The sequence below is a fragment of the Trachurus trachurus genome, assembly GCF_905171665.1.
Source record: "Trachurus trachurus genome assembly, chromosome: 21".
NCBI lineage: Eukaryota > Metazoa > Chordata > Actinopteri > Carangiformes > Carangidae > Trachurus > Trachurus trachurus.
The window spans coordinates 16,417,285-16,444,576 of NC_139899.1; the positions used below are offsets into that span (position 1 = coordinate 16,417,285).

Below are 27,292 nucleotides of genomic sequence, written 5' to 3' on the forward strand. Positions count from 1 at the left end.
CTATTATTTGTTGTTAGTTTCAGAGAAGAAATATCATTAAGTAATAGTAGAGAAGGAGAGCAAGGAATAGTTCTCTCCACTACAACAGACAATATACTTGAAATATTTTCCCACAATCTGTTAACTTCTGGGCACTGCCAAACTAAATGAAAAAATGTACCAACGGTATTGCCTGAACAAAAATCACAAAATGGGTTACTTTTAAGTTTCATTTTATAAAGTCTTTGGGGTGTAAAATAAAATCGATGGACAAACTTATAGTGAATCATCTGATGATTCGGGTTTCTAGATGAGATAGTAATATTTGACCATATAGATTGCCAGTTGAACTCTGAGGAAGCATTTATAATGTCACTTTTCCAAAGTCTATTTAAAGGCAGATGTTTGTATGAAGCCTCCACAATCAGTTTGTACAACTCAGAGGCAATACCCTTATTTTTACCTTTAGTATTCAGTTTAATATGAAAAGGATGATCTTCTAATTTGGAGTCCCACGGAACACCTTGAGCGCGCATTGCTGCCCGTAACTGTAAATAAAAAAAAAAGGAAGTGCCCGGAAGATCAAAAGTTTTTTGTAATTCCCGGAATTCAAGGAGACCTTGTATCCCTATGATGTCCTGGAGTGTATTTACTCCCTTATCACTCCACTGGGGAAAAGAAATGGGTTTCCCATCTATTAAAAGACTAAAATTATGAAAGATTGGAGACTGACGAAAAAATTTTGAGTGTATTTTTGCAAACTGTTGGACTTTAAGCCACACAGTGAAGAGATAGGAAATAATTGGTCCAAAGTCACGTTTCACTAGCTTATGAGAAATATTAGAATGTATCAAGTTATGCAGGCTATATGGAGATGTTAATTTCTCCTCAATAGGGAGCCATGAAACCTGACTGTTTGGATTTAACCAGACAGCAAGTGGACGTAGGACAAAGCTCCACGAGTACCACTCAAAATTGGGCAAGTTCACACCACCTGCTGATTTGTGCCTTTGCAATGTAGAGGTTTTAATTCTCGGTTTTTTCTTGTTCCAGAGAAACTGATTTATGATAGAATGCAACTTTTTCCAATAATTGTTTGGAGGGGCAAGAGGGATCATTGAACTTATAAAATTTACACGTGGCAAAACATTCATCTTAATCACCGATAGTCTAGAATGAAAGGAAGTAGGGAGTTTACCCCATTTCATTAAGTCTTCCTCTACATCCTTCAAAGCCTTATTATAATTATTTATGGTTATCGAATCCAAAGAAGGAAAAATAGAAACACCCAAATATTTAAAATTAGTGACAACAGGTATAGGAAAATTTAAAGTAGGAGTCTGATCGCTTTGTTTACCCAGTAACATTAATGCTGATTTGCTCCAGTTGATTTTATATCCAGAGATATTACTAAAGGTCTCAAATATTTTCATCAGATGTTGTTGATGTTGTTTTCTTCTTGCAGAGAAAGTGATCTTCAAGCCCAACGATGTTTCCGTGTTTTCCACTCTCAGCATAAATGGTCGACTGTTTGCCTGCAGAAGGGACCAGCTGGATTCTCTGGTGCGTTAAAGTCTCAGAAAACACACAGGTTTTCCATGCTTTTCACAGCCACCTACCTTTTGAGAAATCCAGTGAATGCAGAGGTTGTGGCAGCCATATAAATGAACATTTTAAATAAATTTCCCACTTATTTTTATGTTGTTTTGTTAACTTCTGTTCAACATTTGCTCTATTTTTTACTCATTAACACGTGTTTCTGTTGATTTGTTTTTTTGCATTTCAAAACCAAAATTCCCAAAACAGTAAATTACATAATTGTAAAATATAAACAACAATTAACAACAGCGTTATCTCTGTTTTAGACCCCTTTACTTGAGCAGGAAGGTCCCTCTACAGGTTCACTGTCAACCTTTGAACTGATGAGCTCTAAGGATGTGGCTTACCATATGACCGCCTATGACTGGGAGCTTTTCCACTGTGTACATGAGGTATAAGTGAGAGACCGGGTGTTTTCAGCATTAATTCCTTGTCTCCCATAAGGTTGTCAAGCTTTACAATTAATTGAAGACTTGTTGCACTGGTATAACATAAATAAGAGTTTAATTAGTTTGGCTGTGTTTGGTTAATCTGCTTTTCTATTCACAAGAAGATCAGTTGTGTTTTTCTTTGGTATTTTACAGCTTGAACTCATCTATCACACATTTGGGAGGCAAAACCTCAAGAAAACCACCGTGAACCTGGACCTGTTCTTGAGAAGGTTCAATGAAATTCAGTTTTGGGTTATCACTGAGATGTGCATGTGTTCCCAGCTGAGCAAGCGGGTGCAACTTCTCAAGAAGTTCATCAAGATCGCAGCCCAGTGAGTGCACCTCGTTTCCACTGCCAATTCTAGTCTATATTTAATTTGACCCTGATTGCACTGTTGTTTATTTGCTCCCTTCTCCTACTTTTTCATGTTTACTGTCAAAGCTGTAAGGAGTACAGGAATCTAAACACCTTCTTTGCCGTGATAATGGGCCTGAGTAACCCGGCAGTGAGCAGGCTGAGTCAGACCTGGGAGGTGGGTATATGTCAACTCGGTCTCCTCTAAATTAGTCTTTATTAGAGAGTAATGCGTTAACCTCCCCTGTTATTTGTGTCCACAGAAACTTCCCAGCAAATTTAAGAAGTTTTACAGTGAATTTGAAAACTTGATGGTGAGCAGAAATGACTAATTTTCTACTGCAAGGCATACATTTTCTCCATCTGCTATTGGTTTTCTTTTTAGTCCAAACAAACGCCGAGTAAGAAATCATCAGGATTGTTGCACTGTCAGCTGGTCACTACAGTTGAGTGTGGATTTAGCAGCATCCACTTTGGCCAGGAGGACTGTGATGGATGCGTTTAACATAGCAGCAATGACAGATCTCAGAACAGTGTGACCTTTTCCACAGGACCCGTCCAGGAACCACAGAGCATACCGACTGACAGTTGCCAAGCTGGAGCCTCCCATCATTCCCTTCATGCCGCTGCTGATCAAAGGTCAGCGCCATTTCATTTGATGACCATTTATTTTTAATGTGACATCATTGTTTTGTGCTTTTCTTAAAAACTGATATGCCTTTTGCTCTAACTTTACTGTTTTTTTTTCCCAGATATGACATTCACTCACGATGGCAACAAGACATTTATCGATAGTTTGGTCAATTTTGAAAAAATGGTGAGGCTCTAAAGGTGCAGATCTTTTATCCTTATCCCTGATATCGATTGCTGATTATATAGCCCTTTGTCTTTCAGCGAATGATAGCCAACACGGTGAAGATAGTGAGATTCTGTAGGAGCCAGCCGTTCAGTAAGTTCCCAATTGATCTTCCGATAAAGACGAGACATTTTTCCTCATGATTTGACCCAATTTTTCTGCAACACTTTCCATCCCTGTGTAATTAGGTCCAGATTCATCTCTGACCAGCAAGAACCATCCAGAGGTTCAGGCTTACGTTCGCCAGCTCAACGTGATCGACAACCAAAGGACGCTAACCCAGCTCTCGCACAGACTTGAGCCTCGCAGGTCTTGAACCCACTCAGGGACAGAAGTGTTACACTCGGATGCTGCTTCACTACATGATGTGTTCTTACATTGATGAATCTACTCCATTACAGACGATCACATGGAGGCACTAATGACGTATCATGTAATGAGACATTGTCTCAGATGCCATTGCCTGACTTGTGAAGCCTTTTATTACAGTAATTTGTGATATTTTGACAACAGTAATTGTTGGCGGGTGAAGTACCTCTCATATCACTGTGCTGCAGATATCATAATCTCCAACTTAAACGAGAGACATTTGAAAGATGTTTTTTTTTTGTGGGGGGGTCTCATTCATCAGATTATTGTGTAACATTTCAGATGTAAACACTATGTGATGCTGATGCTTTAAAAATGCAAAGTCTCAATTATATTCCTGATATTCAGTTGTTTCATAGCTTTTGTATCAAACAATATTTATACATATTTAAGTTTGTGAGATTCCTATGTGTTTGTTATGTATTTATTCTGACATCAGCATGCAAAAGATTATGATTGTTTGACTTTCTATTTACGTAAACACATTTATCTTTGTCTGAATGTCCGGAAACCTTTTGTGTGCTGTAAATATTAAATATTTTAGATGTATTTGTGCCAGTAGTAGTCTATAATTCATCATACAGTAAACATGGGTCTGTACATTAACGCATGCAGTTACCAGGTACAAATTGAATATAAATATTCCCTCTCACCATTATTGGTATGGTACGGCATGACATACAGATACAACACATTACACATAAAAACAGGTTTGAACATGCTTAACAAAATAAATCCCTAGCATTAAATTCCGTGACAAGTTAAAAGTAAACCAAAAATAAAATCAATGAGAACAAACAGCAGAATAAAAACACATGATACATTTGCAGCTTCATTTTCAGACAAGAAATAGGAATCTGTTCAGAGTTGCAAAAAGAAACATACAAACTGGATGAAGCGGGGACCTACTGGTCCACCGACCACACATTGAACACCACTGGTGTCCCAGGACAGTGGCAGTAGACGGGCTCAGAGAGGTTGTCCCACTTTCCCCCAGCGGGCGGAGCTGTTGTCATAAGAAAACCTACTGGGAAGGAACCAGCCCAGTTGGTACTGGCTGTCTTTGGGAGAAGTTGTGCAACCGGTGAAACCACCGCGAAGTGAGTGGAGAAATCATAAAAAAAAACGTCACATGAGCTTTCCCGGAAACTCCAACCTGAAGTTACTGCACCGAGGAGGACGAGCAGCTCGAAGCCGAAAACTCCTTGAACTTAATGTCGGTACGTATGTTTGTACCGTCAGACACAGAGAGAGAGAGAGAGAGCGCAGGAGAGTTAGTATCATGATCATACTGGTGTCTGTGTGACAGGCATCCCTGACATCCAGGCTGTAAAATAAACACCGAAAGTTGTTTATAATAATTTACAGTCCGTGTGACATTTGCGCAGGCTTATGTTGTTTATCTGGTTTATTATAGTATAGTATTATGATAACAGGTCCTGTCATAATAATCACGAGACCGTTAGTAATCCATCGCATTCCTTTTGTCTTAATTGTTTTGAGGTAATGAAACTTTATCAGTGATGTAAGAAACAAAATAACACACATAGGCGGGAAGGTGTGTATCCATCCGACTCGGCTCAGGTCGAGTTCGGACAAATTCGGGTCTGGTTCGGGTCTAGTTCGGACAAGTCCGCTGAAGAACAGGAGGGGCGTTTGACTTTTACGCTAGCCAGATGTTTGGGATGGGTTAGCCCCACTTTTACACGATGCGTCAAGTAAAAGTCCTGTAAGTGAAAGTAGGTGAGAGACCGTGTGTCGTCACTGCGTGGTGTAAGTGTGTAAGTGTTAAAACAGCTTCCTCCAGCCCTAAAACTGAGCTTTTCCATCGTTATTTACCAGATGCTAACTCGTGAGTTAGCTAATATGTGGGGTAAACAGACAAGCTGTGGCCATGGCAACAGCAGCTGCTCGGGGCTCGGTACTGTTCGGAGATACCTCTGTCATCCACTGTGTAACAGGCCTAATTGATAAGTATTGATATCTGTGATGAAGTGTAACCTTTCTGTTGTGGCTGACAGGTCTGTCTGTTGGATTTGTGAGATTTAATTTTTCATTTAGTTTTGATTACAGTAACTACCTGCAGTTTGACATATGGCCATCAGGCCCTTATTGTTGCAGTGCTTAAAACAGTGTTTGCTATTCAGTGAGAAACTGGCAGGAGCGAGTGCAGGAGTGTTACCATATCCCAGTAACCCCGGCTTCTTGAGTGGATGGACAATACTGGAGGGCTGGTCCACTGAGCAGATTGCTGTGAGGCTAAGTATAACATGAATAGAAGTAAATCAGCAGAAAGCGATGGCTCCCCTCTGTGACAATGGAGGCATTTCCCGCTGGGATGGATAGCAATCCCAATGGAGACCCAGGTAACAGGCTTTTAAAAGCTATAATTGCTCAGCTGTAAATGGGAAACCTATGAACAATAACAGAGCTCTACAATTTCCTGTAATGATGGAATTATTTCTTTACAAGATGCTTTTATGCTGTTACGCACAAACAAAAGGAAGTGATAATCAATCTGTGTGGACTCCAGTTTGGGAGCATTATGCTCCTCCTAACCCTGGCTTACACAAATACTGCATGTATGGCCTTTTCATGGGCAGGGAGAGCTCATTTTATAGTTGAAAAGATAAAGAGAATATGAGGGGCTCTCCAGGTTTTTTTTTTTTTTTTTTGGCTCTCCCTGCTTCTGGCCTTACTTGTACCGAACACAGTAGACTGTGCTGGAATAGTCTGTGAGTTACTTTGGCTGCGTGATCACAGCATGCCGTGCATGCCATCGTCCTTATACAAACAGAGTCTGGACCCTGAGCTCATTGCTTACTGGTGCTGAGGCTTGTGTGTGGAAAAGAGAACGAGACTGAGGATGTTCAGTAAAGCATAGAGCTAAAAGCAGGATACTGACACTACATGCAAAATCAGCCAATTGCATAAGCGGCCTCTTTTGGGTCATGTCGGAGTCCTGTCTAACCTGCAGTCACACCCACAACTTCTGTGGTGCTGTTCTTTGAAGCACAGGAACAAGTTTGCTTTACCATAGAGGACTCTGTTGAATGAGCCAGACTTCCTTCCCTTCCTGTGATCCCCCCCCAGAAGCTGAGTTGGTGCTGAGGGTCATTATGAGATGTCGTCTCCAAGCGCCTCCTTCGTGCAAATCAAGTTCGACGATGTTCTCTTCTACGAGAACTGTGGCGGTGGCAGCTTTGGAAGTGTGTACCGAGCCAGGTGGATCTCCCAGGACAAAGAGGTGGCTGTGAAAAAACTGCTGAAGATTGAAAACGAGGTAGGAGTCATAATTGCCTGGGCTTTTCATATACTTTTTAATTGTCAGTATAGTAATCATTTTAATTGCTACCCCACTTAGTGGGATGTGGTGACTTCTGTACCTATCACTCATGGTCATTATACTCCCCCACTCTTAGACACGTGCTGCAAGAGAAACATTATTGCCAAATGAAAGCATGTATTTGGCCCAATTACAGAAGAGACTGTTCTTGAAATCCCTTTGAAAGCTCAGGCTCTTTGTCTTTAAGACAAAAAAGAATTATCTTTGAGATCTTTTCAGGGAAATTGTATTACATGTATAGGCTGGTGATAGGATATTCAGAAAATTATTCATCGTTTCTTTTATGAAATGGTAAAAGATCACAGATATCCATTCAACTTCACTCAAGTGTTGGAGAGATGATTGTTCTGTGAAAATAATAACGTAATCCCTTTCACACTGAACCAATTGTTCCGTTAATTGTAGTGTTTGACTACAGTTAAATGAATTGGTTTTGTCAGGTTTCGGTTCATTCTCTGAGTGGTGACATGTAAGGCTTTCTGGGTCAGTATATTATATTAATATGTCTTTATACGCACTCTCCTTTGAACTGAACTGTCTCAGCGACTATTGGATGTATAGCCATGACAGGTGGTACAAACATGATGGCAGTCCCTTAACTCTTTCATCCTAATTTGAACTTTATCACTTTATTTTATAACAAAATATGTGCAAAACTAACGACATACCCACCAGCCTTGGCTGTACTTTGTTTCGTGCTAATGAACAAATAGTAATGAGATGGAGATCATGGTAAACATAAAGCTTAAACATCAGCATGCTAGCTCAATGGCTGTTGACTATTACACTGTTGTTCATTGTTTCTTCACATACTTTTATAATGATTTAAACAGGATGAAAAATGTCTAATTATGTTTTGTCCTTGTGTGCTCACATTGCTCAGGCTGAAATCCTCAGTGTCCTCAGCCACCGTAATATCATTCAGTTTTATGGCGCAATCGTTGAGGCTCCCAACTATGGAATCGTCACTGGTAAGTTATTTTACATTCACACTGATACTGATACACCCGATAAACAGTATACGGGATCGACCCTGGACTGCATCATGTTAGAAAACGCAGCAGCTGAATCTGTTTGCACCAGTTGCACAGTTTGCTTAACAGTGAAGGCTGCAGAGGTTTCTATGGAAGCATTAGTGAATGCCAGAGGGTTCAGGAAGTGCACACATTGATACAGTAGTTGTGAGCCCATGTTTTTGTGTGTGTATGTGTGTGTGATTTAGAGGCTGAGAAGAATAATGCACCCTCTAAAGCCCGTGTAGACTTGAACTGTAGAAAACAAGGGGCCCACGATGCCTCTGCACAAACTTTCATTTAGCAGGAATGTTGAAGTTATCCTGTGGAAATGACATTTAAAGTCCCCCCTCTAATCAAAAGTATGTTTCACTTGGATGTTTGAGCTTCACTGTGCAGAATGATGTATGCACAGGGTCCGTTGTCTCGTTCATCTGTTAAACTAAGCTTGCCGTAAATTTGAGTTTAAGAGGAGTATACAGTATGCAATCAGGATTTAGGGACATCACGTGCTCTTTGGAAGCCTTACACGATCCATGATACAACTCACTCTAGTACAGAGTGGAAACATGAAAAGTTAAGCACTGACAGGAGGGACAGTTGGAGATTAGCAAGGTAGAGTAGGTTTTTCTACAGGACCAGGTAAAAACCTTGAGAGAGAGAGGAAGTCAAACCGAGGCATCTGCGGCAAAGACAAGGCCCAAAGACCCTCACCTGGGTTTACTTTTACTATCAGCTACATGTGTAGATTTAGGTATATGTAATTTTTATAGAAGAAACTAAATAATCAATCTATCAGTTTAATTTGATTAACTGAGCATTTTTAGTCTCTTAAGATGTCAGAAAACAATAGAAAATGCCCATCTGAGTCCAGAGTTATGTTTCAGAATTTTAGTTTTGTTCTTCACTTTACAGTGATGTCAAACAGGTGCTGGAAACAGCAAACACATTTCTTGGTGATTAATTAACAATCAATAATCAAAATTGCTTGCAAAATGTTCTCAAATCAAATCAAATTATCGATTGATATACCTATGGTTTCAAGATTGCCCTTAATCTCAGTTACAACACTGAAACTAAGACGACCAACTTACTTTCAGTTGTAGATCCTAGGACTTTTCCCAGTTTCTGGACAATAACACAAAACAAACTCTGTATCTCGAAACAACAACAGATCATCATCAAAGTCCGAATCGGGTCTCGAGCAGCAGTTCAGTTCTAACAACTCGGTCTACATAGGAAGCTGTGTTATAGGCTCTTAACATGTTTACTCACTGTACATCAAAGGAGGAACCTCTGAGCCTCTTGGGGTGAACTAACAGAGTTATTTCTGTTCGACTGTGCCATTAGAAAAAGGTTTGTGACATTCAGGGATCACTGCATGTTTGAGAAACCTACTGGCTGCCCCACAGGTCATATATTTTTAATGCCTCGTCCACACTGCTACAAAGATCGCTCCCCTGCCAGGAAAACAGTAGAACACGCTGAATGAAAGTCATACCAGTCCCCACTCACATCCTGAACAGGGAGAATCACCTCCTTTCATCATGTGGACAATACACAACATCCTGGATAAATAAAAAGAAATGAAGCTGATAAACACAAACCCACGGTCTCTAACTGTCCTCACTAAATCTAATGTGTTGTTGAATACATTAAACTGTGAATTGTTTCTTCCCCATGACTATGGGTGTTGTTACATTTCATTAGCTTTTTGTCTGTGTTTGTCTTTTATCTCATGTTAGTAAACAACATTAGGAGGCTGAAACACTGACGGGTTGTGGTTTTTATTTACCTTTGTGAGGATGTTACTAACAGTTACGGTAACAATCGTGCTGCATCCTTTCAATCTAATTTGGCTTTTCTGTATGTCACTGTTAAATCTCAGCATTTTACCAGAAGAGTATTGTGTGAATTTAATCTATATTTCAGCATGATTTGGAAACACTTATGCAGAAACTCGCGGTCTATTGGGTTAACCACTGCTATGCCTTTTGATGTAATCATTATTTTCCCCCATATATTCATATGGAGTGTATTTTCTCCTAGAAATGTTGTAAATAGAAAGCATGTGTCACTGTTGCTTTCTGATTGTTTTGGCAAAGGGGTTGAAACTGATTTGGGAGTGTTATTCTGTAAATTGAAATGTGCAAATTGAAAGCTAAAATATAATATCAGTAGTAGATGAATAAAGGAAACATGTCAGGTTAGTTCATGCCAAGTTAATCTTTTTCAGTTTATCAGGACATTTGATGTGCAGCAACAACTTGAGACTGTAAGACAATAACATAAACTATAACACACAGTAAAAACACTTTCCATAACAATACAACAACAAACAAATAGCAGATTGTAATCTGGTCGTAGTGAGCTCTTTATTTATATGTGTATGTCGTATAAAAGCAGTTTACAGTTTTTATCCAATGCCTGGTTTATATTAGATTTATAGAAGGAAAAATAGGTCAACTTAAATAAATACCTATAACTATACATCCTCAAAATTGTTTTGTGTGGTCAAAACCTCCACAAACCTGACATCCTAAAAAAAAAAAAAGGAAAAACACATTCTTTAAAACACCTTAAATTATTTGGTGGTAATTTAAAAAATGAAATAAAATCTGTTAATAAAGTCTGTTTTCCATTACAACCTGATTCCAACCCAACCCGAACAGATTCTTTCAGTGTAACAGTTGTGTGAGAAGTGAAGAGGACTTTATAAAAAGAAATGTAAACAACTTTGTGGAAAGAACCATGGCTCCTTAATAATTAAAGGAGAGGATTTGAAGTTTTGATCACTGACTTTGTGGTTTTAGAGCAAGGAAAAACTTGTTGTGTGTTGTTCCCCCTCAGCAGCAGTAGGAGTGAAAGAAGAAGGATTTGTTGGTGGCTTTATTTGCTACAGCAGAATCTAATTAGTTCTGGATACATGGAAATGTGTTTATTGCCATCATGACCATGCAATGTCCACATTCATCAGCTCTGTTATAAATTTCCCCCTGTCTTGTTGTCAGACAGCGTCCGGTCGGTGCAGGTCTTGCTTTCACACGGCCGCTATCTGCAACCTGTCTGAGAGGCCTGAGTGTCTCTGTTGACCTGCAGGAGCTAAACAATATCTCCTGTCACTCTGCGCCCTCATAAACTTAATGAATTAAGGTTAGTTATCGGTTTGAAGTAAAGGTACATTTACCCGTTAGATTAATTGCAAGACTGTTTCACACGAGTGAATTAAAACTCCTCTGTGACATTAAGATAATTCACTCTATGGGGGTGGATGAGACTAAAGTGAAAGCACGCTTTACAACACAGCCTCAGGTCGTATTATCTATGGAATGTGGTTGAGTATGTTCAAGTGCAAAGTTCAGACACAAGCATAGGTGAAGTAAAGTCATCTTTTTTTTGTATTTGCATTCTTTTATATTCAAAGCACACTTTCTGCATTTGCTGTCAGTAACTTGAAGCTTGCAGAATTAAGACCCATGAGAGTCAAAATCGGTTGGCATGCGTTATGATTGTTAATTAGACTCCTGTCTTGGTGCCTGTGCATGTTTACATTACTGTGTTTGGACATGATTGGGTTATTATACACAAACAGAGGTTCCCCACTGTTTTAGTCAGTATGATAATGCTTGCTAATCTTCATTCGAGCACTTTACTCCACAAGATAGCCTAGAAAAAATGGTGATTTGCCTTCATTTACAAAGCCTCATTTATCTCTTGTGACAGTCATGTGAAGAGGATTTTGTAAAAGAAGACATGGTTGTCAAAGATGTGCCCAACTAGAAGTGTATATAAAACCTTTGGAAATACCAGAGTATAACAACAGATCTCCCTGAGAGAACACGATGCCCTCGCGGCCACTTTTCACCGTGATAAGCTGAGCTTGCCGACAGCGACAGGCCAGTGATGAGAGTGATCTAAAGAAGACACTGTCTGATTTTCAACTATCTATTGTTTCTACGTGATGCTGCCACATCCTACACTAATATGTGCATTATAATGAAGCACCTCAAGAGAACAGTTGTGTCACTTTTTTTTTCTTACTTTTTAGGGGCACAAATTGTTACTCTGTCCAGTCCATATCATTCAAAATCAAATCACATTTCTCCACAGAGTATGCAAGCGGGGGGTCGTTGTATGATTACCTGTCCAGCGACAACAGCGAGGACATGGACATGGGACAGATCATGACATGGGCTGCAGACATTGCCAGAGGTAAATGTGACTAATGGTAAATTTGGGGTTGGGTTTTTTTTTAACACAGAGAACAAGCTCTTTTATAGTTGAATTTGAACACCGAACAAGGCTGGAGTGAAATGTTTGTGTCTTTATGAATGAAAACGTCATGCTGCCGGCCTGTGTTTATACCGATTTCCTATTTAATGGCAAACAGGTTTAATGAAACTGTGACCAATCGAAAGAGATGAAAAAAAGTGAAGTGAAGAACAACTGTATATACGTTCTTCAGTGACACATTTTCTGCTTCCAAAGTGTCCGTTGTCACATCTTTAGCTACAGCACCTAAAGACAGTTTTGCAGGTCTCATCTTGACCAGCTACATTCAATCCTCCTAAAGCCAGTTCTTGCAAGAATGTTTACATACTGATATAGGATATCAGTGATAGATTTAATTAACATCAGTATTATGCTAACTTATGTAAACAGTCCATGTGTCATATTTCTGAAACCAACTTGTCAGCAGTTTTAATCAGAGTTGTAGATAAAGCCCACTTAGCTGCCTCTGTATTAAAAAAGTTGTAATTGACATTTTGCTTCAAGCTTCAGCCTTCACTAGTTGTAACTGTTGTCATTACTGATGTTTACACTGATAACAAGTTTGTGTGGTTTGGTGTGTGCAGGAGGGTGTAGGCAGCGTAGGTGTACTAAAATAGAAACATAAACAAGGCTTGTTCAGTCTTTATTTTTACCTTTCTACCTAAGGCCTACTCACACATCCACATTCCAAACATGTTTGAGTCTGAACACTATAAGTAGCTGAAAGATGCTTCACTTTCCGATATGATCAATTAGAGCTATTAGAGCCATAAAAGAGGCACAACATGAAGGTGTATCCAATGATCTCCCTCTAAAAAATGTATCTGTATTTTCTTTTTTCCTCTTTAGGGATGCACTATTTACACTCAGAAGCACCTGTTAAGGTGATCCACAGAGACCTGAAGTCCAGGAATGGTAACACATTTGACTAAACAGCATTATTTTATCATGTCAAAAATGAATATTCATTTGCTTTCATGTTAGATATTGCTGCTTCTATTGATCTAAAAATCCTGATTTATCTTCCAGTTGTTTTAGCTGCAGACAAAGTTCTCAAGGTAGGTTTTTTTAATATGATTGAGTTTGGTGATAAGTCATTTTGCAGTGAGTCAGAAAAGGATATGTAATCTTTTATCTATACCTATTTGAATAGAATACAGACCTAAAACCTTGTATGTGGTTTACCTACATTATATGGACACAAGAGGGCAGTGACTAACTTGTCACTGCATGTACAAGGAACCACTGACAGCACTAGTGCTGTCTTACTCCTAAGAAGGAAAAGATGTATCAAAAAATCATGACAAATCTCAGCAATATTTAACCATTTATTTGTGTAGTTTGTGTATTTTGGAAAACTGTTCAGTTACTGCAAACGTATTTTGAAACCTCTTCAGGGACTTTCTGTATGTAACGGATGTATGATAGAGCGGTGTCACACGCACACCTATGCCAGAGATGAAAATAGCAGGTTTGAATGATGTGATTACAGTAGAAAACCATTTTTATAGCATCTAGTGACGTTAGCATCACATCTAGATGCAGGCACTCTTTTTCAGCAAAGAAAAACTCAGCACTGCTGGTTTGATTGCTGCATGTTAAGTCTTGCATACATAAAGTAACTACATTGATCACAGAAGGCAATGAATAGAAAAAAAAACATTTCGATTTAGCTGCAAAATTAGACTCGATTCTGTTCCTTCTTCCACAGATTTGTGATTTTGGGGCATCTAAATTCTTGTCCCACACAACACACATGTCCTTGGTCGGCACGTTTCCCTGGATGGCTCCAGAAGTGATTCAGAGCCTGCCTGTGTCTGAGACATGTGACACTTTCTCCTATGGTGTGGTGAGTGACACAAAGGAAACTCTTTTGCATTATCTTCATTTTTTTATTGTACAGTTTATTGTTTGGCATATTTTTCTTTCACACACTATAAAGACCAGGATTCATCAGACAAATGCTGATGCTATGGGCCCTTTATTCTTGAGAACGTACGTGTTAAAAGTGGGTCCCAGCTACAGATTATTTTAGAAAATGTAGACATCTAATAAATCGGTTAGGAGTCACAGCAGGTGGTTGTGTTACAGCTCGACAATATAGGTTATACATCTAAATAGAGAGCTAGATAGCCCCATTTTAACTTATCTTAAATTATATGATGAATATTCCCAATATTGTATCTGCTATTGTTCACATAAGTTTTATCTAGGAAGACTCATTCTGAAGACGAGTTGATTTGTGTCATTTTCTCTTTAAATTATTTGAAGAAGCTCCCATCATATCCTGTGAGAAGGTATTCATTAAGGCACATCAAAGATCACAGTGATCGACAAGAACAGTGAAAGTTGAACAATTCAGAATCAGTGTAATACACTTAGATTGCACTAAAGCCAAGTAAACCAGTCCCATTCTTCATTTCTGCATTTCTTTCTGTGCTTAAGTGGACAAAAGCAGTGATTTTGACCTTTGCAGAAGTACTGCCTCTTAGACACTTATTGGGACTTTCTCATGCTTCAAACTCTTGTGCTGTTGCTGTCTGAAGACATTACAATTTACCCTCAACCAGCTTAAAATTGCAATCCTTGTTATACAAGAGTAAATTGGGAAGTACAATTCCAAGGCATTTACAAAGACATATGTAAAAGATTATGTTTCCTTAGATCTGTGCAAGACCTTACAAGCTAAACAGACAATGTTTATGATTGCGATGATGAATGCCTTATTACGCTAGAGTTACTGCAGAATGATTGCCGATTAAAGCATGTAGTCTACCACCTTACACAGTTGTGGTGAACAGATTTCTATAGTAACACACATACATGTAATGAGAAGCAGCTGGAAAGTGCAAAAATGCAAAAATAAGGTACACATATACAGTAAAACCCGTGGGTGTTTGAAAATGGATCTTCTGCCCCCTTTTCATGATCTCATTTTCTTTTGAGATGTCAACACAGGTTGTCATTGCTGATGCTGCTGAATACCAATTGAAAAGAACTTATATTTTCAAGGGCGCCATGTTATTGTGCTTCAGAAATCATGGCAGCCTTTGATGAGTCAAGTGAAGGTTTTTGTTTGTTTTGTATGTTGCATTTGGTCTCCAAGAGCGACAGAGTAGTGTTTGTAATGTCTATTTGTATGCATGAGTACATGAATATACATGCTATATTAACAGATAAAACATACTTACCTGCTCAGCAGTATTTATGCTGTGAATCCCAGCATGTGGGGGAGCAAAACAGTAGATCCTTGGCTGTAACTGGCTCAGCACTGCGTTTAAATACACACATATACAGTATGTGCGCTATTTTACAGTGTAATGAATTTGTTTGTTTCCTGACCTTGGCTGTTGACCTCTGTTGCAGGTGCTTTGGGAAATGCTCACCCGTGAGATACCCTTCAAAGGCCTGGAAGGCCTACAGGTGGCCTGGCTTGTGGTCGAGAAATGTGAGGTACATCAGGTCTCATAAGTATATGATGGAATTTATATATTTTTGGTGCAGAGTGCTATGAGAAGATCAATACCACTTTCATGCCTGTATGTTAATTATGGAGCAGGAGAGAGGACACTGTGTGGTTAGTTTAGCATAAAAAGTGGAAATAGGGGGGAAACAATGGCAATACAATAGCATACAGAGTCAATAGAAAGACAATTGGACTGGGATTTGCTGCAAGCAGTGTTGATCAGGGCCACTGTGGCATGATATTCTTATACATCAAGTGTAAACCAGCGAAACACCTGTAAATTGAAGAGTGATTGTCTGTCAAGGGTTACTCAAGATTGGGGAAATTATATTTGAGTTACAGCAAATTCCTGATTTTTTACCAATAATAACATTGACATAATGAATTACATCAGAGGAGTTTGTCAAAGTATCACATCCTTAAAACAGCAACAGAAATTCAAAGTGGCTGACTTCCTGTTTTTGGTATGGGTGCAAGACACCCTTTTGTCTATGGCATGCCATATACATACCGATTTCCGTACCTGTAGGTTAAAGTGGGGTGAGGAAGTGGGTAACTGAAATCTTCAAGTCAATGTCATCACTATTACCACACCCATGTGCAAAACTCTTATCACATGTAAGTGTTGTGACTTTTAGGCAGTTTAGACCTTCAAAAAGGTGATTTACTTTTGTTAAGGAGAAAAATAATGAACACAACCATTTGTTTGTTGAGTACAATAACAATGACTTCTTATACTCCTGTCACCATGTAGAAACCAAAGGGGAGTCCAGGACTGAGATAAGCTAGCAGCTTCCTATTGTTTCCAGTCTAAATGCTAAGCTCACTTTAGCAACTGCTTCATAACAGAGACATGAGTGGGATCAATCCTCTCATCCAACTCTCTGCAAGAAAGTCAATAAGCATATTTTTTAAAATGTCAAGCTCTCCCTTTACACCAGCATCCCTCCACTTCAGTACATTTACAAAGCAGCAGCTCATTTTGCCATCTCATCATGTGTGTTGCAGAGATTAACCATCCCAAGTGGCTGTCCTGTCAGCTTTGCTGAGCTAATGAGAAGCTGCTGGGCAACAGAGCCAAAAGTGAGTAATACACCAAAGACTCAGCATGTGTATGAGCAGCATATGTATATTTTCATTTGAATCACGTGTGGGACAAATGGTTTTGTGTTTACTTAGGAAAGGCCAATGTTCAAGCAGATCCTCTCTACTTTGGAGTCCATGTCTAACGACAGCCAACTTCCTCAACAGTGCAACTCTTTCCTTCACAACAAGGCTGAATGGAGGTAATGTGATCACCCATTCTCCAACCCCAGTAAATGTATTTATAACCCTCTTTTTCACCAATATACCGCCTCAGCCTAAGGAAATGTGCAACTGTTTTCAAAGAATGATGTGGAAATGTAGCTGATGGGGGCCGTGAAATACAAAAAGGACTTGAGATTGTGCATATAGATCTTTAATAATTACACTGATAGCTACATAAAGGCATGAAAACCTCCAGAGAATCATCCATCTGGATATACTTCCTCTCTTTACCCATAAGGCCCTAAAAATAATCACCATCTTTTTCAAGTAGAAGTGTTTAATTGGCCTGTATGAGCAGCTGGAGGTTTGGTGATGTTCAGCACAGCCTGAGTCTCAGCTGTTACTTTATTCTCTGTCTGCCTCTCTGCGGGGCTTGTCTGTACTCTGAGGTTTTTCCTCAGAAGTTGTGCTGTTTGCAACATGTCCAGGCAGACATCTGCAGGTGGAGCAGGTTGGAGTGAATCTCAGTGCTGGAAAACAGAAACGAAGAAGTTGTTACACCGATAGAAACACCTGTTTATACCCATGAAGTGTGGTACTATCATCTTAACTGGCTCAGAGTGAAAGCAGAGGCGTGTGGTTGATCATGGCAGGAAGCAGCTTTACCAGAGGTGGTACAGAGGTGTTATTTTGAAAGAGAAAAGACTTGTTGTTTTGACTATTGTTCTCAGGAAGCTGATCTGAAACATGCAGAAATGGACAGTGTATATGTCCATTTACAGGCCTAATGTGTCGGTACAGTGCATGTTTTTCATTGTTTGTTGTTACGTCTCATTTCATTAAACAAGAATGAAAGAAGATGATCAGGTTTAAGTTCTCTTTCGTATGTGTATAGAATAAATATAGCTACTAAAACTTTATAACGTTGATCTAATGTGAATGTAAAAACCATCAAATTAAAGCTGACACTTCAAAGTTATTACATAATATCAAGGTCATAATACATTGTACCATATAGAAGTGAGATGCCAGTAGCTCTCAGTGTTTTTTGTGTCTTAATACCATTGTATTAATATCCCCTTTTTAATTACTTGGATTGAAAGTTAATTTAAATAGAGATACACAATAGAAGTCTCCAGTTATATCAAGTCTAGGCACAGCCCTTAAGAGGGAGTTGTCATTCCCTCTCTCATCTTGCACCTTAAACAGTTATAGAAATTAGAGTTTTAAGCATAGCTGCATTGGAAATTGCAGAAGATGTGACATTGGCATGTCAGTGGAGGGAAATGCTGAGCAAAAATGTATTGGGAAGCAAGAGAACTACTGTTTTGGGAGGTTTGGGAGGTGGAGTAAGAGTAGAAATAGGTCGAGGGGGGGAGGCGTCAGGGGTTAGGGAGGAAGCGGTGGAGTAAGGGTGGGCCTTCCTGCCAGCCTGGTCCAGTATTGTGCGTTTATGAAAAAGAGAGTGTGGGGAAACACACTGTGCAGCCCCACCTGCTGGGCAAAACAAACTTCCTCAACGTGAAGTGAGACTATTGTCCTGTCCTTGGCATTCAAAGCATCAGACACACTCCAAGCCTAATCACGCTCCACCTGCAGAGCATCACTGGGCAGCCTACAGAAGAGTTTCATTTGTAATTTTTTAAATTATGTGTCACTGCTTAGTGCTTACTGCCCTGATGCTGTAAATCTGTCACCAATGTTAAAATCATGTTCTTTATCTCTATTTTTTTTTATTGCGTGTAGTTCTATTTACTACGATAATTTAGTAAATCAGTGAAAGTTTACAAAGATACCCAATATGGAATGATGCAGCTATAAAAAATAATAAACATGGGGTTGAAAACTGGGTTTTAATAATAATTCTTATATGAATATTTTATAAAAACACATAAATGATGGACACAAGTTGCACTGGGTGCATGTTCCTTCAGAACGATGAGATGTAAATTATTTTGAGTCAGTTGCACTTACACCATCCTGCTGCTGCAAATACCCACTTGTGCATCTAATGTGTATCTGTATCTGTGACTGAAAATAGTCCCCGAACAAATTTACACCGTTTGTGAACTGTAAAGATTGACTTTTTTTCGTATGAGCTTGGGGCTGAGTGCCATTGACAGGGGGGGGGAATATACTGAGAGACAGACTAAAATTATATTCTCATTTTTTGGTCTTTCCTGTTGTGTACTGTAGGTGTGAGATTGAAGCTACTCTTGAGAGACTTAAGAAGCTGGAGAGGGACCTGAGCACTAAAGAGCAGGAGCTGAAGGAGCGAGAGCGTCGTCTGAAGATGTGGGAGCGCAAACTCATCGAACAGTCCAACAGCCCGGTGAGTTCCTCGCTATCTCCTCTTCACCTTGTCTCACCTTGTCCCCCGCAGGACAGCAGTCACACACCGTCAAGTGGTCACAAGCAGCAGCGCCTCACTTTTACATTGCTGTGCACACGTGTATTTCCTGGTTTCCTCACTCACATTAAGAGAAGGACAGAATTTTTCCTGCTCTGGGGTGAAGTGGAAATGGGAAAGCAGTGAAATGAAAATAAAACGCGTGGAATGAGAAGGAGGGGGAAGCACATTATGAGAACATTATGGGGTAGTAGACACCATTGGCAGTACGGCATTTACATGCGGTGTAGTGCATGGTTGAAGAATTTGTAGTGGATTGTCAGCATTCAGTCTCTTCACGGTTTTGCTGTTTACTTTTGTGTTTTCTTTTTTTTTTGCATGTAGAAAATGTTGATGTGCAATAACATCACACAAAACATAACAGATGATAATATGACTGATAATCACAAGATGTCAGAAAGTTGGAAAAAAAAAAGCACATTATGAACATAAGGCCAGTTTGTTTATCTGACCTGCAGTCCAAAATGCAAAGATCAATCAGTTGATTATCAAAACATTTGCAGATTAATCGTCAATGATTTGACCAATCAGTCCAATTCTGTCTATTCTTGTTTTCACTGGTGTTTTTGTGAATGATACACAATGGTTTACTTGAAGCGGCATGGCACAGTGGTGCACAGTGCAGTCACGTTGGAGGATTTCACTTGACAATACACAGTTCCTACAAAAGCTTTGAATCAAATACACTGGAGTAATTTCATGTGTTTCCTTTCTTGCTCTATCAAACCTTTACTCCACTGCTCGGCTCCGTTAACCTCCCTTTACCGTCTTGTTTTCTAAATCACATCTCTTGTTGGGTTTTAAAATTGTCCACTTTTCTTATTAACACTTTATTTGGGGGATTGAAACTGATTACTTTCTTCCTTTTCTTTTCTATCTTCTCTCTCTCTCTCTCTCTCTCTTTTTTCTTTTACCCCCTCTGTCCCTGCTCTTCACCTTTCCCTGCCTCTCAGCTCTTCTTACCCGTGGCAAAAAAGATAAGCGCTAAGTCGTTCTATCAGTCAAAGACGGAGGAATCAAACAGTTCGCAGATGTCATGTCAGATCACAGCCTCCAGTAACGAGGAGGTGAATCTGCAGTCGGTGATGAAAGGCTTTGGGGACATGTTTTCAGCGGACCTCGGCCGGCCTGTCCTGCACTCTGGCATGCAGGTCAACATGCAGGCCAAGCAGAACTCCTCCAAGTCGAGCTGTGTCAGAGAAGGACACAAAATCAACATGACTGTGGGGACAGGACGCTTCTCTTGGTCAGACGACAGCGAATAAACCCCTGCAATGTTTGGTGTTGCCACAGCTGCATCTGTCAACTACTGTGATCTCACTTTATTCGTGTTGTGGAAGCACTATTTCTTAACAAATTGTTAAGTCACGCTGACGATTTTGTCATTTCAACAATCATTGCTTAAAACATGTCTCAGTAAACTATTTCTTCTGCCGTTCAAGGTGTATTCACGCTGTATTTTTCAGTAATAGATCATTGTAGCACAGAGGAATATTATAGAATATATTTGAAACCCTCCACCTATGGATATTATGGATGTCATTTACTGTATGCCTAATGTACTGGATGTATAGTGCCATGCTGTGAAGAAAGAGCCTCATGAGCCAGTTGCTTAGAGAAGGCGAGGCTTTTATGATGAAGTGACATTTTGCTGACATTAAGATTGGCCAATTTGTTCTGGATGTGGTGGAGTGCAGTTGTTGAGACGCGGGATGAGAAAGTACATGTTTTTTCCTCTGACTGACCCAGGTTCAAAACAGCAGGAGAGGGACTATGCTGTGCGACTGTCAGTTTCATTCTCTCATTTTACTTTTTACTTTTCCTGACAGACTTTGTCCTGAGGCCAAAGACACTTTAAAAAAAATATAAAAGAAATTATTTAGAATAATAACAATGTTTCTGCACTAGTGGCTAATAATTTCCCTATATAGATGCATTTTATATACAGTGTAACAGCACTGAATTTTAGAGACCTGCACTTTACAGTAGAGAAAATCGTATTAGCATGAGTGTTCAGTTAGGTATTATGCTTCATCTGGGGAAGGGACATGCTTCCTTGAGCATAACCCATTAAATTGTTATCATCAGTTAGTCTCATGAGGATGTAATCCTCTGTATTCCTGTGTTGTTGCTTGTTAGCTCCCTGCCACAAGCTAATATTCCTATTCAAACATTGTCAGCACGGCCATGTGCCGTCAGGCCCTAGACGTTATTAGACCAGACATAACAATTAACACCGACTCTCACCAGTATTTACATTTCCCTGTGTGAAATCAAGCCACATCCTGAAACATTAGCCCTCCGCACTTGAGCTTCCAGCGAAGTCACACGACCTGCAGCTTCTTGATGTGATTTATTTTCCTGCATCCTTCATTGTTCTGTCAATAAATCAGTTTCTTTCAACTCTCTCTGCTTACCTGTTTGTCGTAGATTGATTTTATAACCGCCCAAGTGTGAAGAAATAGTCACAGAAGGACAAATGTTTCCCGAAAACTGTGCTGTTCTGTTACTATTGTTGATAAACTGAGAGTTTGACAGAGTTCAACTGCCACCGTTTTGATAAGATTGTAAAATATATTTCTTCACAGGCCGTTTTTATGGAGGGCACATGGGGCCAGAATTCTGTGAAATAAACCCAAGTCAAAATCTTTTTTTCTGCCGTTTCCACACATATAAAAATCAGACAAAAAATCAAAAATGTTGTTATAAATTTAAATTTGGGATTTTTTACCTTTTGTCAATCCCATGTCTCGAAGAAGCATGACAGCATATTTTCAAAACAAACTATGTTCAGATCAGTCACTCCAGTGACACTGTGGCAGTGGCGGGGTGTGGATCTGTTCACTCCCTAAACTGCAGCACTGGAGGAGGTGAGAAATGCTGCAGGGCTGAGTGGCTTTATGATCGAAATGTATGTGAGCGGCTGTGTGTTGAGACCGCCGCTCGCTTTGTCGTGGGAAGAAGACAGTGAATGGGGATTACTCATTCATTTAGTCATCTTTCCTCCAATTTTCCATTGCATTATTTCTGTCATTACACACCAGTCTCATAATCACAATGATGAAATCTTTATTTTGGACGACAAGTTTCTGCCTGATTGCATTTAATGAGCAATAAATGACTTATCATTCAAACAGATCACGTTAGATCAGTCAGATGGACATTTCGGTTTGGTATAGACCATTAGACTATTCTTAATCATGCAGCACAATAACCGGAAAAGTAATAGCTTGAAGACATGAAAAACATGGCTATTTTCCATTTTAATAACATTTACTTAAGTTTTGTGTCAAAAGACACACATGATGAATGAATCCATCCAGATACTATTACTGTTACATCTATTTGTCTTGTGTTTCCATGCAGTTGCTGCCCACCCTTGACATCTACGCCTGGACTGAGGAGCATGTGGTCAGTATTTATAATACTATACCTACTGACTTCCTTATTGATAACATAACTGTTAAAAATTAATCTGTGAATAATTTGTTTTCTCTAGTATTTCTGGATGCAGCAAATGTTCTCTGCAGGTGTGTTTGTTTACTTTGTCAAGTTTTACACTATAAGATCCTCTTTAATCTGACTTTGGAAACTTCAAACACTTTATTTTGTGCCCTGTGGTTGTTTTTTCATTTTCTCTCTCAGGGGAAGGTACATGTGACATGCAGCGGTACGCTGACCTGTTTAAAGAAAATCACATCACTGGGAAGAGATTGCTGCTGCTCACAGAAAACGACATGCGAGACATGGGGGTCAAGTCCAAAGGTCATGTCATGCACCTTAAGGCAAGACACAGTTAACCATTAACCACAACTGTCAACTTATTTTTTTTTTACCCACATTATAATTCACAGAGTGAGGTCTGAGCTTGAATCTTACATGTTGTCTTCTGCAGGGTGAAATTGAAAGGCTCACAAATGATTACCTTGGGTTCCTCCACTTCCCACCACTATTTAAGGTATGGAGTTTCTTCTCTTTGGTCGGAAAGTTGTTTCTGCTTTTTGGTACATACATACATATATTCAGTACATATCTCCCATCCCTCTCAGGATGAGCTGGAACAGGAGGTGGAAAGTAAGAAAACTGTTAATCTGGAGCTGGTGTTTGGGTACCACTGGAAACCAGGAACTGGGAATTCTGTAAGTTTGCAGCAAAACACACACACTTGCATTCATACACACACATACACGCGCTGCAGCAACATAGTATGCAGCTGTGAGCATGTGATGAAGCACTTCACCGGCTCTGTGAAGGACAACTACAAGATCAGGGACAGTCACAAAGAAGTCTGCCATCTCCTTTGATCAGCGTTGGTATTAAATGCTAACATTTCCAATAAGTTTTGCAAAAATAGTTACTTTGTGAATAGATCTGAATCATGTTTTTGCCATGATTTGAATCAGCCTCCCTGCACTGGAGCTCTTTGTTCTGAGGATTCGCAATGATGGATGCTACACTGGCCACTGAAGGCGTCACTAGACATGTATAAAAACCAGAAAAATAAACATCTCATTCTCAGCCATGTACCACATCCACCTCAACTTGTGCACAGCCCTTTGTTAGGGTCTCAAACTGTGGAGAAAGGGTGGCTCTTCACTTGCTGTTTGAATTTAATCAAAAATAGCCCATTTAGCCAGAAGTCATTTTCTTTTTAAAAGGCAAACGTTATTTAATCTTTCAGCTGTTCATTGTCCCATCATAAATAGTCCTCTTTCAGTGTGTTCGGCAGGGCTGAAACGAGCCTGCTAATTGCCTCCCATTTCTTCTGACATGTGGTGGTTTAGTGGGTAGAAAACACAGCAGGGAGAAGGAAACAGGAGGCTGAGAAAATGAGAGCTAATTATTTTCCCCTGCCTGGTGTCAGGTTCCGTGTCAGCCTTGTTTTTACAAACTGGAAGGTTTTTTGCACTAAATAAAACAAACCCGCACTGCATTTTTTTCTTCGCCCCTCTTTGCTGGCGATGTCATGGAAGCAGCTGCACTTCTCAAAGACAAAATGAGGGCCTGCGATTGTGCGGCCACCATCTGACAGCCACTGAGGGTCCCCTACTAATGAGGATATCACCGTGCAGCCAAGTGAAAGGTGCTGAATTATGTATGAGTTGTCATTAGACGCACTCGGTTTCTAGGCATCATTACCAGACATTGTTTCTGCTGGAGTGATTAGACTAGTATGGACCTGGGAGGCCCGGTGCGACCGTCCAGGGCCGACACCAGGCCAGCGCGGGGGCCACTGGTGTGTTTCTGAGCCAGAGCCTTGCTGAAGCTTCCCCTTTGAGCCGCTTCCAGTCCCCGAGGACGATGCCGGAGAGGGCGAAGGCTCCACAGACGAGTGTGTTAGTGCCACTCCTCTGATGTCTTTCTCTGTGATCACTACACAATGGATTGGCCTGTGCCGTGAACCCTGTGTGGTTAAGCAGTGACCTGTGGCTTTGTGGCCCGGCTTTTGGGGATTGGCACAATCATTACTGCTTCGTCAGCATCGGATATGCAGGAGAACATGGACGGGGAATTGTTCAGATTTGTGCCTCCTAGTGAGGATTTGATGTGTGCCACATGCAACAACTCACAAGGAAAAAATAAAGGTTTTCACCCTTATCACCAATCTCCTTCAAAAAAAATTATCACACTGACTCCACTGAGATTAATTAAAAAAAATAAACATCATATGCGACTAGGAATATTAGAATGTATTTGGAAAATTACATTTGTTTCTATCTCTTTCCTACAATAATTTTATAAAATGTCCTCACTAGAATGTAAAGGACATTGGGATAGGGGACAAATGTTTTCCAATTTTTAGAATAAAGAAAGTGTTACCCTGCACAGATATTGCATACAATTTACATTTGAAATAATTACAAATTTTTCATCCTCGTAATTTATTTTATAAATATTCTTATGTTACAGTTTCTTTCCTCCCCCACAGTATGATGCTGTGTCCAGTAACTTGCCACTGTCAATAAACTACCTCTAGGCTGTGCTGTTGGTTTATGTAACCAAGTAACCAAGTTCTCCACCCATAATAGTGCAGTTATGAACTTTTTCCATATGATCAGGTCTTGTTTTTGAGTGTACCAGAGAATATACATTATGACTCTTTTCTTTCAAGGACTGCAAATGGAAAATGTACATGGAGCTTGATGGCGATGACGTTGCAGTTACCTACATCAAAGACGTCACCTTTAATGCCAGCCAGCGGGAAGTCCTGCGGTTTACTAAGGTGTCGTCAGAAATACACTTCCAGCACAATTTACGCTGATGTTTCTATCAGTGCTAAATGCTCACTGGTCTCAGTTGTTGTATTTTACTCAGAGGATTGTCGTAGTGTGCTATTTGTTGTCAGTCTTTTTCCCTGATGATCTATTGTTATTATAATGCAGCCACCTTTTGTGATGGACAAATGGATCGTAGGAATGCAACAGAATCAGAGTGTGGACTACATAGTCAATTATGAGGTGAGTCAATTCAGCTGCAAACAATGTAAAATCTGCATGTAAATCAAACTGAAATGCAAATGTGGAAATGTAGGCGGTCACAGAAAATCTGCGTGACAAATACAAAACATTTTTGACCCTAAATATCCTCATAACCCCTTTTTGACTTGACGCTTCAGAATGATGTGAAGTCACCAAAGTCGACCAAACACACCCTAATGATGACGTGGAGTCAAAGTGGCGGACAAGACGAGATCAAGACTGTGGAGATGGTCATCGAAACACCAGTTGCCAACGAGTGGAACGTCAAGGACAGGTCTAACCGTGGTAATGCTTGATTTACAGTTATGTTGTCTTTGTTGATCTAAAGAGTGCAATGTTTTTTCAAAGCAGGACAGATAAAATAGTTGCTCTTTAATTCTTAGAAAATGTAAGTCATATTTATCAGAATAGAACATAAAATGTGCTCTTCCTTTTACCGATTCTTACTGTATCTTCTGTTTTAGATATTGATCTCCAATGGATGTACAGCGTGAGGTTAAAGCAGATGGTGACCCAGAAAAAGCAGCACACCGCTGCTCTGGCTGCCTTCACTAAGTCTGATGCCTGCACTCTGCCTCAGTTCTTGTCTGCGCATGAAAGCCAGGGGTTCTCTTATGCCGCAGCTGTGCGTCGCTCTCCAAACCGCGTCTGCACATCTCCATGGATCGACTCGCGCAGCTCCTCGCCAACCACTGGCCTGTCAGCCAAACTCTCGCTGCTCCAGCTGGGGTCAAAGGGCAGCAGTCCCTCCAGCACTACATCAGAGAGCACCTCAGAGAGGGAACGAGAGCGGCCACTCAGTGCTGGAGCGATGCGAGACCACCGCAGAAACAGCTACTTTGGCAACACATTGGCAGTGGCGAGGGAACAGGGCAGGGGACAAGCATGGACCAATACAAGAGGAGGCTATGTTCATAATAAAACCAGCAAAACCTCGCGACAGCCAGGGAGGCCACGGTCCAACAGTTACAGTGTCACATCACAGAACTGCCCACCCATGATACCAGGTATATTGTCTGTGACAGAAAACCCCAGCGAGGATAAAGAAGGTGCCAAATCCAGCGATGGAGGGTGGATCAAAGTGGAGCGGCAGAAAAGATTACCACGCCAGGACAATAAACAAGTCAGAGGTCGACAGAGGAGAGGCGGCAGGGGAGGGCGTGGCGCTGGGGGGAGAACTTATGTGGGCCACACGTGAACTGACAGCTTCTTGTGTGCTGAACATGTCGTGCACTGAAAAGGTTTTGCATATGAATTATGTCTACTTACTCGCTCGAAAATGAACTGCTTGTTTGAAGACAACCACACTGATGCTTATGCATGACCAAATAAGGTTTTATTTTTGAAATATGAAATGAGTTTATTCTGTAATTATTCTTTTAAAAAAAGGGACAATTCAGTCCTTTTTTCTCTATTCTCTTTTTTTCCATTAAAGGGCTAATGGCCTTCAACAATTACGCTGCATAAAA

At 40.1% G+C, this 27,292-nt stretch overlaps 2 protein-coding genes across 6 annotated transcripts in view; both read left to right on the top strand.

The window, feature by feature from the left end:
• The window catches only part of rapgef4a (Rap guanine nucleotide exchange factor 4a), a gene marked incomplete at its 5' end in the record, with an annotated part of 42,628 nt that extends 38,557 nt beyond the window's left edge, over positions 1–4,071 (top strand). For both annotated transcript variants that reach the window (XM_083996691.1, XM_083996692.1), the window contains 9 exons: positions 1,445–1,542; positions 1,845–1,970; positions 2,163–2,341; positions 2,452–2,542; positions 2,628–2,678; positions 2,916–3,003; positions 3,117–3,181; positions 3,259–3,313; positions 3,409–4,071. In XM_083996691.1, the coding sequence (XP_083852817.1) occupies positions 1,445–1,542; positions 1,845–1,970; positions 2,163–2,341; positions 2,452–2,542; positions 2,628–2,678; positions 2,916–3,003; positions 3,117–3,181; positions 3,259–3,313; positions 3,409–3,536 (881 nt within the window). In that variant the 3' untranslated portion in view covers positions 3,537–4,071. The remainder of the gene's footprint in view (positions 1–1,444; positions 1,543–1,844; positions 1,971–2,162; positions 2,342–2,451; positions 2,543–2,627; positions 2,679–2,915; positions 3,004–3,116; positions 3,182–3,258; positions 3,314–3,408) is intronic.
• Positions 4,072–4,655: 584 nt separating this feature from the next.
• On the top strand, positions 4,656–27,292 carry map3k20a (mitogen-activated protein kinase kinase kinase 20a). 4 transcript variants are annotated; one of them, XM_083996479.1, is made up of 20 exons: positions 4,656–4,809; positions 6,683–6,872; positions 7,819–7,906; positions 12,059–12,160; positions 13,070–13,135; positions 13,250–13,278; positions 13,932–14,069; positions 15,587–15,673; positions 16,695–16,769; positions 16,866–16,972; positions 19,131–19,266; positions 22,711–22,755; positions 22,844–22,874; positions 22,990–23,129; positions 23,240–23,302; positions 23,394–23,483; positions 25,457–25,567; positions 25,728–25,802; positions 25,961–26,108; positions 26,288–27,292. In XM_083996479.1, the coding sequence occupies exons 2-20, from the start codon at positions 6,714–6,716 to the stop codon at positions 27,019–27,021; spliced, it is 2,424 nt and encodes an 807-aa protein (XP_083852605.1). In that variant the 5' UTR covers positions 4,656–4,809; positions 6,683–6,713; the 3' UTR covers positions 27,022–27,292. The 4 variants fall into 4 exon arrangements, with proteins under 4 accessions (XP_083852605.1, XP_083852608.1, XP_083852607.1 ...); XM_083996481.1 differs by having other exon boundaries at positions 4,767–4,809; positions 6,686–6,872; XM_083996480.1 differs by lacking the exon at positions 4,656–4,809 and adding an exon at positions 5,819–5,955.